At 47.2% G+C, this 20,000-nt stretch overlaps 1 protein-coding gene across 1 annotated transcript in view; it reads left to right on the top strand.

Moving 5' to 3' along the window:
- Positions 1-20,000, top strand: part of ca10a (carbonic anhydrase Xa) — a 226,798-nt gene that overhangs the window by 130,183 nt on the left and 76,615 nt on the right. The window contains exon 3 of the mRNA XM_072241896.1: positions 11,471-11,613. Within this exon, the coding sequence (XP_072097997.1) occupies positions 11,471-11,613 (143 nt within the window). The remainder of the gene's footprint in view (positions 1-11,470; positions 11,614-20,000) is intronic.

The following is a 20,000-nucleotide window of genomic DNA, read 5'->3' as shown; positions in this document are numbered from 1 at the left end:
GGCTGGAACAGAACAATGAGGAGAGATCTCATTGAAACCTATCGAATATGGAAAGGACTAGATAGCGTGGACGTGGAGAGGATGTTTCCAATAGTGGGGAAGTCTAGTACCAGATGGCACATCCTAGGAATAGGACGTCCATTTAGAACAGAGATAGGAGGAATTTCTTCAGCCAGAGTGTATTGAATCTGTGGAATTCATTGCCACAGATAACTGAAGGCCAAGTTGTTGAGTATAGTTAATGCAGAGGTTGAAAGATCTTGATCAATCAGGATGTCAAAGGCAGGAGAATAGGGTTGAGAGAGATAATAAATCAGCCATGACAGAGTAGACTCGATGGGCCGAAAGCCCTAATTCTTCTCCAATCTTATGGTCTCTTATATTTAATGGTGTTGAAAATATAAATACAGAGCCTCCTCAGACTGCAAACACCCATCTCATGGACACCCCGTGTATAAAACAAGCTCCTATAATTATTATTAAATGCAAAAACAAGAATCAGTGTTGAATATAAAAGTCCTCTGTACATTTAGCCTTCCGCAGTAATCAGACACCAAGGTCAGACCACAGGCTGCAAGTTTCACTGTGGGAGGCCACTTAGGGGATTGGCTTTGGAAACTGACAAGTAATCACTTCTATTAAACTTGTGCAACAACACTCCATTGAACAGTGTAACATGTCCCGATAGTTCAAACCCATTGGAACCACCACTGAGTGTGAGATCTCCCAATTGTGGCTCATCCCTTTAGACCAGAGCTAAGGAGAGTGGGGTAAATCTGTGGAATTCATTGCCACAGACGGCTGTGGAGGCCATGTCATTGGGTATGTATAAAGCAGAGGTTGATAGGTTCTTGATTAGACAAGGCGTCAAAGATTACGGGGAGAAAGCAGAAGAATGGAGTCGAGAGTAATCATAAATCAACCATGATGGAATAATAGAGCAGACACATTAGGCCGAATGGCCTAGTTCTTCTATGTCTTATAGACTGTAACATTTTAAGTAGGCATGGGGAGATAATAAATAAGTATTCATGTTATGTGGCTCTTATCAAATTAAATTGTTAAATTTATTTTATAATTGCATGTATGGAGGTACAGTGGGAAAACTTACATATTGTCTACGCAGATCCGATCATTACACAGTGTGTTGAGGTAGAACAAGGTAAAACAATAAGAGTGCAGAGTAGAGTGTTACAGTTCCAGGGAGAGTGCAGAGTAGAGTGTTACAGTTCCAGGGAGAGTGCAGAGTAGAGTGTTACAGTTCCAGGGAGAGTGCAGAGTAGAGTGTTATAGTTACAGGGAGAGTGCAGAGTAGAGTGTTACAGTTCCAGGGAGAGTGCAGAGTAGAGTGTTACAGTTCCAGGGAGAGTGCAGAGTAGAGTGTTATAGTTACAGGGAGAGTGCAGAGTAGAGTGTTACAGTTACAGGGAGAGTGCAGAGTAGAGTGTTACAGTTCCAGGGAGAGTGCAGAGTAGAGTGTTATAGTTACAGGGAGAGTGCAGAGTAGAGTGTTACAGTTCCAGGGAGAGTGCAGTGCAGGCAGACAGTAGGGTGGAAGATTGATAATGATTTTCTTGTGGTCATGGGTAGAGCAGGTGCTCTACTTCACCATGACATACTTGTGACAAGTGTCAGCTTCAGACAGTGAGGAGCACAGGCACCCGTAGGAGGGTGAGGGAGTGGAGGGAGATTCAATTGCAGTGTTCAAAGGAGGCTGGATAAGAGTTAGCACAGGGGTGGAGATAGATGTACTGGGTGGCAGGAGGAGTGAGTGGAGGGAAGTTGAATTCATCCTCCGTGGATTGGAGTCGTTTATTATTGCCGTGTGTACCAAGACACAGTGAGAAGCTCGTCTTGAATACAGATCATTTCATTACTCAGTGCATTTCCCCAAGCAGTAAAGCTGATCAACACCTCCACCCACTAATCCAGCCCACTACCATGACTTTATCACTTCCTGCCAGAGTCACCTTACGTGTAGACACTCCTGTGCCTAGGACATACAATCAATGTATATAAGCTATCTCATGTATTTATAATTATTGTGCTTTTTTATTATTAGGCTCTTTATCTTTTGTGTTTCTTTTGTGCTGCATTAGATCCAGAGTAACAATTATTTCATTCTCCTTTACACTGTGTATTGGAAATGACATTAAACAATATTGAATCTTGAATCTTAATTGAGGTAGAGGAAGGGAAAACAGTAATAGTGCAGAAAAGCCCTAGTCCACTCAGCCTATCCTATAAGACGTGCTCTCCAATCCAAGCAGCATCCTGGTAAACAACAGGAATTCTGCAGATGCTGGAAATTCAAGCAACACACATCAAAGTTGCTGGTGAACGCAGCAGGCCAGGCAGCATCTCTAGGAAGAGGTACAGTCGACGTTTCAGGCCGAGACCCTTCGTCAGGACTTGGAGAGCTTCCTTTCAAAGGCCTCTTCCAAGCTATCTTCCCATGGGACTGTCAGCTCCAGCAGCACCACTTGCTTAGTAGACTCAGACACTAGGACAATGTCTGGTCGCAGGGTGGTGGCTGCAATATGGTTGGGGAACTTCAGCTGCCCTTCGAGGTCCACCAACAGCTGCCAGTCCCTTGCAGAGGTCAGAATGCCTGCAGATGTTCTTTTGGCAGGTATTGGCTGCTCCCCAGCTCTGACAAAGGCAATTGTCTGCTTGGAGGGTCGGGACCTCTTCGCCCACTCAACTCCTGCGCTGACGGCTTCAGCGATGGTCTTCAGGACCTGATCATGCCTCCACCTGTAGCGTCCCTCACTAAGTGCCCTTGCACAGCCGCTGAGGATGTGCTCCAGGGTTCCTCGCTTGGAGCACAGTGGGCACGCAAATGACTCTGCCTTGCCCCATGTGTGCAGGTTTGATGGGCTTGGAAGCACATCGTACACTGCCTGGATGAGAAATTGGATGCGGTTTGGTTCGGCTTTCCAAAGATCAGCCCAGGTCACCTTCTTGGCCTGAAACATTGGCTGTACCTCTTCCTAGAGATGCTGCCTGGCCTGCTGCGTTCACCAGCAACTTGGAAGCATCCTGGTAAATCTCCTCTGCACCCTCTCTAAAGCTTCCACATTATTCCTGTAACGAGTTGACCAGAACGGAACACAATACTCCAAGTGTGGTCTTACCAGGGTTTTATAGAGCTGCACACACAAAATGCTGGAGGAACTCAGCAGGCCAGGCAGCATCTATGGAAAAAAGCACAGTTGACATTTTGGGTTTTATGGAGCATTACTTCATGGCTCTTGAAATCAATCCCCTAACTAATAAAAGCCAACACACCATAACCCTTCCTATAACCACCCTATCAACTCGATGTACAGACGTGACCCCCAAGAGCCTCTGTTCCTCCACACTGCCTTGAATCCTCCATTAATTTCCTATCATATTAGTTGGTCACATGAATTTTGAGTAATTGGAGAAATCCCAAGAATCCACTCTGCAGCCTCTGCTTTAGGAGGTCTGGGAAAGAGGTCATCAGGTCCAAGGAGTAATAGGCATCTTTTCTTCACTGATATCATCTCCTGATATCGTGTCCCCCGATCAGGGTCACGTGAAGCCACAGGAGCAGGTGATGGATAGTCGTATGAGCATCCAGTCCTGGTTATGTGACCACTGACACCAGGCAGACAATCTCTGAAGAGTATTGATAATGACTGGGGTCACCCATCGTAAAGACACTGCCCGGAAGAAGCCAATGGCAAACCGGTTCTGTAGGAAATTTTGCCAAGAACAATCATGGTCATGGAAAGACCATGATCGCCCACGTCATGCAGTATGGTGTATAATGATGATGACCACCTCTTTGAAGCTGTTGTGGGAAGGTTTATTGTGTCCTCACATGGTAATACAGCACAGAAACACGCCCTTCAGCCCATCTGGTCCCTGCTGACAATCCCATTCACTCACATTAGGCCTGTGTCCCTCTACCTTCCATGCATCTGTCCGAACACCTTTTAAATGTAGTTAATGCAGCTGCCTCCGCTGCTACCTTTGGCAGCTCCTTCCACATACGGACAACCCTCCTGGTGAGAAGTTGCCCCTCGGGTTCCTACTAAATCTCTCCCCTCCCACCGTAAACCTGTGCGTTACATCGTTTACCCTGGCTTTTTGTTTACACAGAGAGTGGTAAGTGCACGGAACACACTGCCGGGGGCCCTGGCAGAGGCAGCCACACTACCGATATTTAAAAGACCCTTAGGTGAAAGAAAAATGTGGGAGAGATGGGTTAAAGGGTCAGCACAACATTGCGGGCCGAATGGCCTGTACTGTGCTGTAGTGTTCCATATCTGATCATAAATTTTCCAGTAGCCTCCCAGGGACTGAAACTTACTCTCATGAACTCTTCCCTGTACACTTGTTGAAGCAGCAATCTGTTCTCATATTTCTTACTTGTTATGCTTCAGTTCTCATTTTTTGTCATCATCTTCTGTTTGATTTTAATCCTCCCAATCCCCAGGCTTATTTGCTTCTTTTCAACATTATAAATTTCTTTCTAATCCAATCCCAATCCCTTACCCGTCAAATTGAATTCTTTTCCTTAGTCTTTATTTCTAAATGGAATGGACGTTGGTTGGACTTTAACTCTTTTTTTAATGAATTCTGTCGTTTATGCAACATTATACCTTTTAACTAATCATCCGATCGACCTCAGCCATATCAAATCACATATCCATATCAGTAACTTTATTTAGGATTCCCGTTTGAGCATTAGAGTGTCACCATCAAGCTCGGTGTGAAATTCCTTTTCCAGGGGAATATTTTCCTGAGGTTGACGTGGGAGGGAGGGAGGATTTATGATTATGAGGACACACAATCCCCTTTTATTGTCATTTAGTAATGCATGCATTAAGAAATAATAAAAATGTTTTTCCAGAATGGTATCATGAAAACACATGACAAACCGACTTAAAAACTAACAAAAATCACATAATTATAACGTATAGTTACAACAGTGCAAAGCAATACCGTAATTTGATAAGAACAGACCATGGCACAGTAAAAGTCTCAAAGTCTCTCGAAAGTCCTATCATCTCATGCAGACGGTAAACCTTCAGCGCCGCCAACTTGCCAGTGCAGCGTCCCGGAAGCATCCGACCACAGTCTGACTCCGAGTCTGTCTGAAGAACTCCGAGCCTCCGACCACCTATTCGACACCGAGCACCGAGCACCATCTCTGCCAAGAGCTTCGACCTCGGCCCTGGCAACAAGCGATACGCAAAGCCGAGGATTTGGAGCCTTCGTCTCCGGAGATTCTCGATCGCACAGTAGCAGCGGCAGCGAAGCAGGCATTGCAGAAGTTTCTCCAGATGTTCCTCTGCGCGTCTCACGGCTGTCCCCATCAAATCCGGATTGTGCACGGCCCCTAGTTACACATATCGATATTGGGCCTCGTTTCACTGTTGTCGCTTTGCCGCTTGGTATGTTCTGATCTGTTGTGCCAAGCGTTGTGGACGTGCTATGTTGGCACCGGAATGTGTGACGACTCTTGCAGGGGTCCCACCACCGCCCCCAGCACATCCTTGGGTGTGTGGGTTGTTGACACAAATAATGCATTTCGCTGCGTTTCGATGTACACGTGATAAATAAGTGGATCTGAATCCTTGCAGAGGACAAGATCCACAAGGCCTTGTTCCCAGGTTTGATTCCACCATGATTTGCTCAGATGCCTCTGTGAAATCCTCCAGACAGCTGTACCAAGCCTGAATAACGTATTGCATCTGGAGTGTAGCATACAGTTTTGGTTGCACCATCGCAGGAAGGATGTCGAGGCTTTGGAGAGGGTGCAGATATCTGCCAGGATGCTGCCTGGTTTAGACGGCAAAAGGCTGGACAAGATTGGGTTGATTTCTGTGGAGTGACAGAGGCTGAGAGGAGATCTAATGGAGGTTTACAAGATTATGAGAGGCATAGACAGACAGTATCTTTTTCCAAGGGTTGAAATGCCTACTACCAGGCATTTAAAGTAAACGGGGGCAGTTTCAAAGGAGAGGATGTGAGGGCCAAGTTTTTTTTACACAGAGAGGGTTGGGTGGCTGGAATGCGCTGCCCGGGCTGGTGGTAGAAGCCGATACATTAAGGACTTTTTAGGGATGTTTAGATAGGCTCGTGTGTGTGAGGAAAATGGAAGGATATGGGCATTGTGTAGGCATAAGGGATTAGTTTAGATGGCCATTTGATGACTAATTTATTTAGTTCATTGTGGGCCAGAGGGCCTGTTCCTGTGCTGGACTGTTTTATGTTCTCTGCTCTGTGAAAATTAAAGTCCCGATGATCATTCCATTCCCATAAAACACAGAACATATCACTCTGAGTAACACACATCAAAGTTGCTGGTGAATGCAGCAGGCCAGGCAGCATCTCTAGGAAGAGGTACAGTCGACGTTTCGGGCCGAGACCCTTCGTCAGGAAAATGACTGTTGTGTCATTTTCTTGCAAGTTCAAGTTTGAGTTTAACTGTCATTCAACCATACATGAATACCCATGGATCCAACCAAACGAAACAGCGTTACTCCAGAGCCAAGGTACAAAACACAGTACCAACAGTCACACACAGCAGCAGGCACAAATAACACATATACTATAGTAGTAAACATATTGTCACACAAAAAATATATAGCCCACGTCCCTGAGGGACACGTGCTGTAAATTGATGGTGCATGGGTGTTGTCGGCAAGATCAAGCAGTCCTCAGTATTCCGCAGACAAACGAACGCACGTACACAATCCAGCTTGTCTTCCCCCAGTCGAACACCAGAGGGCAGCACTGATGGGAGGGCCTGGCCCAACCCAGCATGGTCACCATGCCACACCGCCTCAGGGATCTGTTCTGGGACCCCTTTGTGATTTTTATGAATTTCCTGGATGAGGAAGTGGAGGGATGGGTTAGTAAGTTTGCTCATGACACAAAGGTTGGGGGTGTTGTGGATAGTGTGGAGGGCTGTCAGAGGTTACAGCGGGACATTGATAGGATGCAAAACTGGGCTGAGAAGTGGTAGATGGAGTTCAACCCAGATAAGTGTGAGGTGGTTCATTTTGGTAGGTCAAATATGATGGCAGAATATAGTATTAATGGTAAGACTCTTGGCAGTGTGGAGGATCAGAGGGATCTTTGGGTCTGAGTCCATAGGACGCTCAAAGCTACTGTGTGGTTAAGAAGGCATACGGTGTATTGGCCTTCATCAATCGTGGGATTGAGTTTAGGAGCTGAGAGGTAATGTTGCAGCTATATAGGACCCTGGTCAGACCCCACTTGGAGTACTGTGCTCAGTTCTGGTCACCTCACTACAGGAAGGATGTGGAAACTATAGACAGGGTGCAGAAGAGATTTACAAGAATGTTGCCTGGATTGGGGAGCATGCCTTATGAGAATAGGTTGAGTGAACTTGGCCTTTTCTCGTTGGAGCGACGGAGGATGAGAGATGACCTGATAGGGGTGTATAAGATGGTGAGAGGCACTGATTGTGTGGATAGTCAGAGGCTTTTTCCCAGGGCTGAAATGGCTAGCACGAGAGGGCACAGTTTTAAAGTGCTGGGAGGGTAGGTACAGAGGAGATGTCAGGGGTAAGTTTTTTACGCAGAGAGTGGTGAGTGCGTGGAATGGGCTGCCGGTGGCGGTGGTGGAGGTGGATACGATAGGGTCTTTTAGGAGACTCCTGGACAGGTACATGGAGCTTAGTAAAACAGAGGGCTGTATTGTGCTGTAGGTTTTCTAAAATCACTGGCTGTTATTCTGCATACCACCCCCTGACACAGAACCCTACCCGCAGCAGGGCAGAAACACCAAGTCCAGCTCCTTCAGCTCTTCCCCAACAAGAAGTTCTCTGACGGCGTAGACCTGCCATACTTGAAGTTTTTAAAGATCGCAGGAAAGACGTTTAAAAAAGATAAAAGCACCTCTGTTTGGTCCCCGACGGACTAATGCAGCTGAAGATGCTGCCAGCTTATAGGCATTCACAGTAGAACAAAGCCTGGAACGCTATAAGCCGAGATTCTATATCACAAGAACGGTGCCTGGACTTGAGGACCTGAGTTATAGGGAAAGGTTGAATAAGGTTAGGACTTTTATTCCCTGGAGCGTAAGAGAATGAGCGGAGATTTGATCATTTTTCACAGAGTTGTTGGTATCTGAAATGAGCTGCCAGAGGAGATGGTGGACGTAACAACTCTCCAGAGAGATCTGGTCTGGTACCGGAACGAGCAAGCCTCAGAGAGATATGGAATTAATGCTGGGAAGTGGGATTAACAAGGGGCAAAGCAACAACAGTATTCCTCCTTGCTTCCCAAGAAAAAAGCCTTTGGAAAAAGAATTTCACACAGAGTTTGATGTTGTCTCATGCTCAAATCAGAATCTTAATGACCTGGATATGTGATTTGATTTGGCTGAGGTTGATTGGATAGTTAGAAGAAGAATGAGGGAAGATCTCGAATATTGAAAGGACTCAATAAAGTGGATGTGGAGAGGACGTTTCCTATGGTGGGTGGGGGGGGTGGTTCTAGGACCAGAGGGCATGGCCTCAGAATTTAGGGACACCCATTTAGAATGGAGATGAGGAGGAATTTCTTCACACACTCAGTGTGAAGCTCTGGAACTCATTGCCATAAATGGCGGTGAAGGCCAAGTCACTGGGTACATTTGAAGTGGAGATTGATAAATTCCTGACTAGTTAGGGTATCAAGGGTTACAGGGAGAAGGCAGGGGAATGGGGTTAACAGGGATAATAAATCAGCCATGATGGAATAGTGGAGCAGATTCAATGGGCTGAATGGCCTGATTTTACTCTTATGTCTATTGTGTTACATACCCACTACTCTCTATGTAAAAGAATTACCTTTAACTCCTCTCCTTATACTTTCCTTCAATCACCACAAAATAGTGACCCCTTATATTAGCTCTTTCCACCTGGGGAGAAAGTCTCTGGCTGTGCACTCTGTCTCCATGATCTATACAACTGTTCAATGGGCAAATCCTGATCCTCTTCCCTCATGGAGGGTGCAGACCAGTCCAGGAGGGCAGCTCTGGTCACTGTTGTTAAACCAGACACAGCCTCGTCGAACAGAGGATGAGCTGTAAGCCGTGTTGTCAATACCGGTTGTCACCTTCGCTGAGGCTGACTTGTTCAAAGAGTTTTTTAAAAATAGGCTGCATTTATTTCTACTTCCCAAAACCCCACAACAGACACAGCTCAGATTAATCACGAGACATTTATCTGAGCAGGACTATTAGAGATTTCAGTGATGATATGACACCAGACAAGAGCCTGTTTCATCTTGTAAATATCCACTCCCAGTCCTGTGTTGGTCATCCCTCAGTCCTGTGTTTTACATTGATACACAGTCTCTCAGTCCTGTGTTTTACATTGATACGCAGACCCTCAGTCCTGTGTTTTACATTGATACACAGTCCCTCAGTCCTGTGTTTTACATCGATACACAGTCCCTCAGTCCTGTGTTGTACACTGATACACAGTCCCTCACTCCTGTGTTTTACATTGATACACAGTTCCTCAGTTCTGTGTTTTACATCGATACACAGTCCCTCAGTCCTGTGTTTTACACTGATACAGTCCCTCAGTCCTGTGTTGTACACTGATATACAGTCCCTCAATCCTGTGTTTACACTGATACACAGTCCCTCAGTCCTGTGTTGTACATCGATACACAGTCCCTCAGTCCTGTGTTGTACACTGATGCACAGTCCCTCAGTCCTGTGTTTACACTGATACACAGTTTGTAGTCATTGAGGGGAAGGGGGATAGCTGGAAGGTTATCAGCAGAGCCAGCTGGGTAGGAAAGGTGAAGGGCTGGAGAGGCAGGAATCTGATCAGAGAGGAGAGTGGAGCGTAGGAGAAAGGGAAGGAGGAGGGGACCCAGGGGGAGGTGAGAAGAGGGAAGAGGCCAGAGTGGGGAATGGAAGAAGAGGGGAGGGGGAGGGAATTTTTTTTTTTTACTGGAAGCAGAAATCGATGTTCATACCATCAGGTTGGAGGCTACCCAGACGGAATATCAGGCGTTGCTCCTCCAACCTGAGGGTGGCCTCATCTTGGCACAAGCGTAGTCCAGGGACCGACATGCCCAAACGGGAATGGGAGTCGGAATCAAAACCTCCACTTTTGTCGGAGTTGCTCAACAAAGTAGCCCCCCAATTTACGTCGGGCCTCACCAGTGTAGCGGAGGCCGCATCGGGAGCACCGGATGCAGTAGACAACCCCTGCAGATCCGCAGGTGAAGTGTTGCCTCACCTCGATTGGTTATCCATTTCCAAACCCGAATTTGCCGAGTTTCTCCAGCACCCACAGACTTTTCATCATTAAGACTCTTCCATATCACCTGCCTGTCTCAGTGTTCTGGAGTCTGTCCACAGCAGATCCCCGAGGTGTGGCTGTCTTGTCTCCCTTTCTCTTCACCATTTACACCTCGGACTTCAACTACTGCACAGAGTCTTGTCAACTTCAGAAGTTTTCGGATGACTCTACCATAGTTGGATGCATCAGCAAGGGAGATGAGGCTGAGTACAGGGCTACGGTAGGAAACTTTGTCACATGGTGTGAGCAGAATTATCTGCAGCAAATGTGAAAAAGACTAAGGAGCTGGTGGTAGACCTGAGGAGAGCTAAGGTACCGGTGACCCCTGTTTCCATCCAGGGGGTCAGTGTGGACATGGTGGAGGATTACAAATACCTGGGGATACAAATTGACAATAAACTGGACTGGTCAAAGAACACTGAGGCTGTCTACAAGAAGGGTCAGAGCCATCTCTATTTCCTGAGGAGACTGAGGTCCTTTAGCATCTGCCGGACGATGCTGAGGATGTTCTACGAGTCTGTGGTGGCCAGTGCGATTATGTTTGCTGTTGTGTGCTGGGGCAGCAGGCTGAGGGTGGCAGACACCAACAGAATCAACAAACTCATTCGTAAGGCCAGTGATGTTGTGGGGATGGAACTGGACTATCTGATGGTGGTGTCTGAAAAGATGATGCTGTCTAAGTTGCATGCCATCTTGGACAATGTCTCCCATCCACTACATAATGTACTGGTTGGGCACAGGAGTACATTCAGCCAGAGACTCATTCCATTGAGATGCAACACAGAGCGTCATAGGAAGTCATTCCTGCCTGTGGCCATCAAACTTTACAACTCCTCCCTTGGAGGGTCAGACACCCTGAGCCAATAGGCTGGTCCTGGACTTATTTCATAATTTACTGGCATAATTTACATATTACTATTTAACTATTTATGGTTTTATTACTATTTATTATTTATGGAGCAACTGTAACAAAAACCAGTTTCCCCCGGGATCAATGAAGTCTGACTATGACTATGTTAATGGCCTCATCCAACGGCAGACTCTGGTTAGCAGGATGGGTTGGAAGCTGGTTCTGGGAGCTTCCGAAGGGCCTCGTGCTGACTCCCTAGTTGTGTACTTCGACTCTGACTGTAATACTTCTTATTTCTGTTTGAACAGTTCCCTCGTTCTGGGGCTTGGTGAACTCAGCCTGGAATCTGTGCTCTGTGGGGAAGAGACAGTCTCCCATCAACATTGAGACTACCCACATGATCTTCGACCCCTTCCTCACTCCGTTGCACATTAACACAGCAGGACGGAAGGTAGGTGTTCACAGTCGTGTCTCCATTCCCCACCCCCTCGCGCCCTCGCTTTGGGTCTCTCGCAGAATGTGGGTTGGGTACTGGCTCTTACGGGGAGAAGGCAGGAGAATGGGGTCGAGAGCGATAATAAATCAATCATGATGGAATGGTAGAGCAGACTCGATGGGCCAAATGGCCTGATTCTGCTGCTATATCTTATGGTCTTTGTAGAGGGAGGATGGAAGATGATGTGGGAGAGGTGAGAGCTTACAGCTTTCTCAAACATCCTGTCCTCGCTGACGAAAGATTATCCGTGGAGAAACCATTCTCCACCTGTGTGATGGAAGCCCCTCCCTGGAGAATCACCACTCCAACGGGAAGAGGGGACCGAGTGTAGCATTTCTGAGTTTGCTAATGACTCTAAATGGGAGAAGCAAATTGCAGAGATAATGTGGTGAGTCTGCAGAGAGATATAGATAGGTTAAGTGACAGGGCAAGGGTCTGCCAGATGGAGTACCATGTTGGTAAACGCAAAGACATACAGTTTGGAAGGGGGAAAAAGTCAAAGATGAGATGATTATTTAAATGGTGAAAGACTGCAGCAGGCTACTGTGCAGAGGGATTTGGGAGTGCTGTGCATGAATCGCAAAAGGTTGGTCTGCAGGTGCAACAGGTTATCAGGGAGGCAACTGGAACATTATCCTTCACCACAATAGGGATTGAATTTCAGAGCAAGAAGGTCATACTGCAAATGTACAGGGTACTGGTGAGATCACACCAGGAGCACTGTAGCAGTCTGCTCCTTACTGCAGAACTGAGCGAGGAAAGACCCGAGGTCTGATCGATTTAATCATCGGGCAGAATTGGAAAGCTGAGGTACGGGTTGAATCGAGACAGTGGAGCCTGGTCGCAAGAATATATCGAAGCGAGACAGTGTAGCCTGGTCCCGAGAGCATATCGGATCGAGACAGTGTAGCCTGGTCGCAAGAGTATATCGAAGCGAGACGGTGGAGCCTGGTCCCGAGAGCATATCAAAGCCACAGGACCTGGGTCCGAGAACAAGAAACAACCCAGGCTTTGGACAATTTAAGGGTCAGGCCACATTGAAAAGGTCAGGGTGTCAGAGCCGGAGGTGAGGAACGGGTCAGAGTTCAGCTCAGTGCTCTGCCAGGCTCACTCGTCTCTGTACTGAACCGAGGCTTTGGCCTGCGACCAGTGGGCTCCTGGACCGGCTGCGGTGACGACTGGCTTCGTGGCTGTGGACTCATGTTCGTGAACTTCAGTTCTGAATGCAACTTGCTTACTTTTATTGTTTGCGTGATTTGCATTTTTTCTGCATATCTGGTGCTTGAAGGTCTTTTTTAAATGAGTTCTACTGGATTTCTTTGTTTCGTGGCTACCTGCAAGGAGACAAACTTGAAGGTTCGATATAGTACACATACTTTGATAATAAATGTACTTTGAACTTGACGAAAGGTACACTGGCTTTAGAGCAGGTGCAGAGTAGGCTCACCAGATTGATTCCAGAAATGAGTGGGTTAGTCTAAGAGAAGAGATTGAGCTGCCTGGGACTACCTGTGCTGGAGTTCAGAAGATTGAGAGGGACAGACTTGATGGGCTGAATGGCCTACACTAGCTCATATTTTCTACGTGTCTGCAATATGCTGGCCCAATGCACTTTTCTCAGTGTGTCCCACCTCCATCTCTGCCCCTGATCAATATTCAGTGCTTCACCCACGACCGGTTCAAGGTACAATCTGCTGGGGCACTTTTACTCCCTTCCACTTTGGATTGGGGTCTGTGAAGCTTTAACTGTACACCCACATGGCATGTGAGTGGTAGGGCCCTGCATGTCCTGCAGAGTATAGGGATCTGGGAATACAGATCCATAATTCCTCCAAAGCAGCGTCACTGGTAGAGAGGGTCATAAAGAGAGCTTTTGATATCTCGAACTTTGTAAATCAGAGTACTGAGTACAGGAGATGGGATGTTATTCTGAACTTGTACAAGACACTGGTGAGACTTTATTGGAGCATTGCGTGCGGTTTTGGTCACCTACCTACAGGAAAGATGTAAATAAGATTGAAGGAATGCAGAGAATATTTACAAGGATGTTGAGAACCTGAGTGACAAGGAAAGGTCGAACAGGTTCGGACTTTATTCTCTGGAGCGTTGGAGAATGAGGGGAGATTTGATAGAGGTGTATAAAATTATGTGGGGTATTAATAGGGTAACTGCAAGCACGCACTTTCCGCTGAAACTAGAACAAGAGGTCATGTGCTAAGGGTGAAAAGTGAATGGGGCAGCAGGCTGAGGGTGGCAGACACCAACAGAATCAACAAACTCATTCGTAAGGCCAGTGATGTTGTGGGGATGGAACTGGACTCTCTGACGGTGGTGTCTGAAAAGAGGATGCTATCTAAGTTGCATGCCATCTTGGACAATGTCCCCCATCCACTACACAATGTACTGGGTGGGCACAGGAGTACATTCAGCCAGAGACTCATTCCACCGAGATGTAACACAGAGCGTCATAGGAAGTCATTCCCGCCTGTGGCCATCAAACTTTACAACTCCTCCCTTGGAGGGTCAGACACCCTGAGCCAATAGGCTGGTCCTGGACTTATTTCCTGGCATAATTTACATATTACTATTGAACTATTTATGGTTTGATTACTATTTAATTATTTATGGTGCAACTGTAAAGAAAACCAATTTCCCCCGGAATCAATGAAGTATGACTATGTTTAAGGGGAACGTGAGGCAGGACATCTTCACTCAGAGGGTGGTGAGAGTGTGGAGCGAGCTGCCAGCGGAAGTGGTGGTTGCAGGTTCGATTGCAACATTTAGGAGAAGTTTGGATCGGTGCGTGGAGGGGAGGGGTATGGAGGTCTGTGGTAAGCCGGACTAGACAGAAGACCAGGTTGGCGAGGACGAGCGGGGCCAAGGACCTGTTTCTGTATTACCGCATTGTTTGTTCACCGTAGTGGGTCTGGACTGCGTCACAACACAGCGCGATTCCACAGCGTTAGCTAAATCTGCCGTGATCAGCTAGTCTGGAAATCCTGGCTGCTTCACCACTGTCCTTGAGAGAGAATGGGAATGAGAATTAGAATCAGGGTTAATATTACTGCCATATGTCGCCACATTTGTTCCTTTGTAGCAGCAGAGCACTGCAGTGCATTGTAATAACAATTATAAATTACAGTGAGTAAACATAACAAATATAAATTAAATAGTAGTGCAAGAAAGAGGGGAAAATACTGATGATGTGCTCGTGGGTTCAGAAATCTGACGGCAGAGGGGAAGAAGCTGTTCCTGAAACACTGAGTGTGTGTCTTCAGGCTCCTGTACCTCCTCCCTGATGGTAGGAGTGAGAGGAGGGCATGTCCTGGGTGATGCGGTCCTTAACAAAGGATGTCGTTGTTCTGAATTATTGCGTTTTGAAGACGTCCTGGATGCCCATGATAGAACTGGCAGAGTTTAACAACTTTCTGCAGATTTTTGTGATCTAGTGTAGTGGCCCCTCTATGCCAAACAGTGATGCCATCAGTTAGAATGCTCTCCACGGTACATGGAGGAAATCCGGCCTGGCCTTCTCTGCCCTTTCCTGGCCTAATCTGCCCTTTCCTGACCTAATCTGCCCTTTCCTGACCTAATCTGCCCTTTCATGGCCTAATCTGCCCTTTCCTGACCTGGTCTACCTTTTCCTGATCTAGTCTGCCCTTTCCAGGCCTAATCCGCCCTTTCGTGGCCTAATCCGCCCTTTCCTGACCTGGTCTGCCTCTCCAAGGTCACCAACCCTAGTGATGGGACTGCTCCCTACACACTCTGAAACACTGGAAAGGGAACATGGAGCAAACACTGGAATATATTCAGCAGGTCGGGCAGCGCCTGTGGGGAACGGTGTGGCGGGGAGACAACGCAAACGTTCAGGTCCATTTCTTTTGATCGGAGCTGTGAACAGTTGGAAATTACGATGAGTTTTAAGGTGGATGAAGCGATGGGAGGGAACGGATGATGTGTCATGGGGACAGAGGGGACTGGGTGTGACAGCGGTTGGTGATGGGGCACTCACGGGCGAGACGAACAAGCGAGGTAGCGGTAAGGCACAGAGACCAACACGTCTCCCACCAGGGAGAGGAGCACAGCTGCGATCGGAGCTGCCCTTCTTGGGAGAGAACATAGAATGTAGAATATTACAGCATAGTACAGGCCCTTCAGCCCACAATGTTGTGCTGACTTTTTAACCTACCCCTAGATCAATGTAACCCTTCCCTCCCATATAGTCCTCCATTTTGCTATCATCCGTATCCCTAAGAGTTTCATAAAATGTCCTTAATGTACCTGCCTCCACCACCAACCCTGGCAAGGTGTTCCACACACCCACCACGCTTTATGTAAAATACTTACCTCTGACATCCCCCCCACCACCCGTACTTCCCTCCAATCACCTTAAAATTGTGCCCCCTCATATTAGCTATTTCTGTCCAGGGAAAAAGTCTCTGGCTGTCCACTCTGCCAAAAGCCCCAGCTCACTCACCCTACCCTCATAAAATGGCTCTCCAGTCCAGGCAGCATCCTGTGAGTGTCCTCTGCACCCTCTCTAAAGCTTCCACATCCATCCCAGAATGAGGCAACCCAAAGTGGTGTGAATTATACAAAAACGGGGGGGCCACTGTAAACTGTGTGTGGGCGAGGTGTAAAATTTGGGGGGAGGGGGTTGATGGGAATACGGAGGGGGGATTAAAATGGCACAGAGAATCCTTAATGGATTTATTATTGTCATTTGTGCTGAGATACGGTGAAAGGCTTTTTTTTCACCTGCTATCCAGACAGATCATTTTGTACATAAAGACATCGAGGCAAGGAGGAAAGCAGAATACTGAGTATTGTGTTACAGTTCCAGACAAAGTGTGGTGCAGGCAGATAACGTACAAGGGGCCATGACGATGTAGATTGGGAGATCAAGAGTTCATCTTTATTGTATGAGATCCATTAAATAATCTTATTACAGCGGGTACAAGCTGTCCTGAGCCTGGTGGTACGTGCTTTTAGACGTTTGTATTTTCTGCCTGATGGTGGGGGGGGGGGGGGTGAAGAAGAGAGACTGTCTGAGATTGGGGGCTTAGATTGCGTTGGCTGCTTTACTGAGGCAGTCAGAAGTACGGGATTGATGTACAGTACTCCACAAAACAATTAGACACATGCTGTGTATATAAGACCTTTGCTCAGTACTATATTAATTTTGTGTCTTGCACAGTACTGCTGCAAAAAAATGACAAATTTCATGACATATGTGAGTGATTCTGATCTGGGTCTCTATCGTGGACTGAGAGTGGGAAGGGGGCAGGGAGAGGGGAATCATGCTGGGGAAAAGGGGAGGGTGCGGGAAGCACCAGAGAGACATTCTGTAATGATCAATAAACCTATTGTTTGGAATCCAATCACCTTGCCTGGTGTCTCAGCCACCCCCCCCCCGCCCGGCACTCCTCCCACAGCACTTCACCCTTGCCAATCCCAACATCCTTCGTTCCCGCCAGATTTACAAACTCGTTCTCTGCTCCATGTTGACAGTACTGTGTAAAAGCCATAGGCACCCTAGCTATATATATATGTTGGCGCGTGGCCAAGTGGTTAAGGCATCGGGCTAGTGATCTGAAGGTCATGAGTTCGAGCCCCAGCCGAGGGAACGTGTTGTGTCCTTGAGCAAGGCACTTAACCACACATTGCTCTGCGACGACACCGGTGCCAAGCTGTATCGGCCCTAGTGCCCTTCCCTTGGACAACATCAGTGTCGTGGAGAGGGGAGACTTGCAGCAGGGGCAGCTGCCGGTCTTCTGTACAACCTTGCCCAGGCCTGCACCCTGGAAACCCTCCAAGGCACAAATCCATGGTCTCACAAGACTAACGGATGCCTATATATATATATATATATATATATATAGAGTGGGCACGTGGCCAAGTGGTTAAGGCATTGGACTAGTGACCTGAAGGTCGTGAGTTCGAGCCCCAACCGAGGGAATATATTGTGTCCTTGAGCAAGGCACTTAATCACACATTGCTCTGCGACGACACTAATGCCAAGCTGTATGGGCCCTAATGCCCTTCCCTCAGACAACACTGGTGTCGTGGAGAGGGGAGCCTATATATATATATATGGGCGTCTCTTTGAGCCCGCTCTGCACAATTCAACCCATGTGATTAATTGACCGACTAAACCACACGTCTTTGAAATGCAAAAGGAAACTGGAGCTCCCGGTAGAAGCCCGTGTGATCACGGGGAGAATGTGCAAACTGCTTACAGACAGCGACAGGAATTGAACCCGGGTCACTGAGCATTACGCTAACCACAAGCAGCCGTGCCACCCCAAACCTGATGGGTCTGCTTCCACACAGAACATCTCTTGTTCAAATTCAAGTGTAACTATTACTCAACCATACATGATTGCCCATCAAACAATGATACTCAAGGGCCAAGGTACAAAGCACGTTACCAACAGCACACAGCACACTGCAAATGGTTGCGATTTCAGGAAAAACCTAGTCACAAAGACAAATATATAACATAGCCCAAGTCCCTGTGTGGTGTGATTGCAGATTGATAGCAAGTTGCCCCGGTTTAGCCTGTTCTTCCACTGAGTGAACACTGGAGGGCAGCACCGAGCAAACACCGAAGGGCCGTACCAACAGAAGGGACCAGCCCGCAACCTAGTATGGAACCCTCTGCACCTATAGAGCCTCTTTTTTCTTTTCTGTCCCTCTCTCCTCTCTCTCTGTCTATCTCTCTCTCTCTCTCTCTCTCCTCTCTCTCTCCCCCCCCCCACCACCTTGGCGTCCCACCTCCGGGGAACAACAACAGGCCTCCCTGCAGCGAGGGCCAGTTCCTTGCCACAACCAAGGCAACGCAGCTTCCCCACCGTTGGACTCCCCAGTGAACTATCCAGCCGATCTTGCCGTATGCTATGTTACTCATGTGCAAGGCAGTCACTCACACCGTGCGCAGTCCCGGCTCTACGGTACGTAACAAGTCCAGACAACAACAGTGCTCACAAGCCCAGCCCAGTTGCTATCAAGCAATTCACTGCAGGGACAGCTCTGGAGCACTTGATGTTGTAGAAAAGACATAAAGAATGAACAAATGTGTCTTTGATTGGACCCAGAGTGGCCACTGCGTCTGAGCACGCCACTGTCTATGACTCTTTGGCACCGACTACCCAAAGGAGGACCAAAACACTGGAGGCACTGTCACCGTGAAGATTCCTCCGTACAGACACTGCCTGTCCCACGGACAGTTTGCAACGTATTCTCTTTTGTCTTCACATATCAGTGAACTTATCTCAGAATCAGCACTTGTCAGCAAAACTCACATCCCACAGAGGGATGTTATTGACGTCCGGGAAATTAACCAGTTTATTTGTTTTCAATTGCAGAATATTCAATTTAAACTCAACAACAAAGTCAGTTATTCTAAATAAGTAACTCATGAGTATAATTACATGTGTGACGGTTGACTTCGCACTGCACCTACTAGGCAGTATGTATGGTATGATTTTTATTGCTCGCCAAATACTCCAGTGCCATTTTTTTAGGGCAATTAATTCTGGAGCAGAAGGCGCCTTAGACTTCAGAAAGCATCTTGTGAGAGGCAAAGTGGTTGGGACCATTTCTTTTTATGCTGTACATCCATGATTTAGATGATGGAATAGACAGCTTTGTTGCAAGTTTGCAGGTGATACGAAGGTTGATGGAGGAGCAGGTAGTGTTGAGGAAACAGTTAGGCTGCAGAAGGACAAACAGATTAGGAGAATGCGCAAGAAAGTGGCAAATGAAATACAGTGTTGGAAAATGCATGGCCATGTACTTTGGTAGTAGATATAAAGGTATGGACTATTTTCTAAACAGTGAGAAAATCCAAAAATCTGAGATGCAAAGGGACTTGGAAGTCCTTGTGCAGTGCACCCTGAAGGTTAACTTGCAGACAGAGTCGGTGGTGAGGAAGGCAAATGCAATGTTAGCATTCATTTCAAGAGGTCTAGAATACAAGAGCAGGGATGTGATGCTGAGCCTTTATAAGGCACTGGTGAGGCCTCACTTTGAGTATTGTGAACAGCTTTGGGCTCCTCATCTTAGAAAAGATGTTCTGGCATTGGAGAGGGTCCAGAGGAGGTTCACAAGGATGATTCCTGGAATGAAAGGGTTATCATACAAGGAATGTTTGATGGCTCTGGGTCTGTACTCGCTGGAAGTTAGAAAAATGGGGGGAGGTTCTTTGAAACTTTTTAAATGTTAAATGTTAAATGGTTAAACGATGTGGAAAGGATATTTCCCACGGTGCAGGAGTCTAGGACAAGCGGGCACAGCCTCGGGATAGAGGGGCGTCCATTTAAAACAGATGCGGAGAAATT

The sequence above is a fragment of the Mobula birostris genome, chromosome 24 (genome assembly GCF_030028105.1).
Source record: "Mobula birostris isolate sMobBir1 chromosome 24, sMobBir1.hap1, whole genome shotgun sequence".
In the NCBI taxonomy this organism is placed as follows: domain Eukaryota; kingdom Metazoa; phylum Chordata; class Chondrichthyes; order Myliobatiformes; family Myliobatidae; genus Mobula; species Mobula birostris.
Note: the sequence above shows the minus strand (reverse complement) of the source record. Positions and strands in the feature narration are given on the sequence as shown.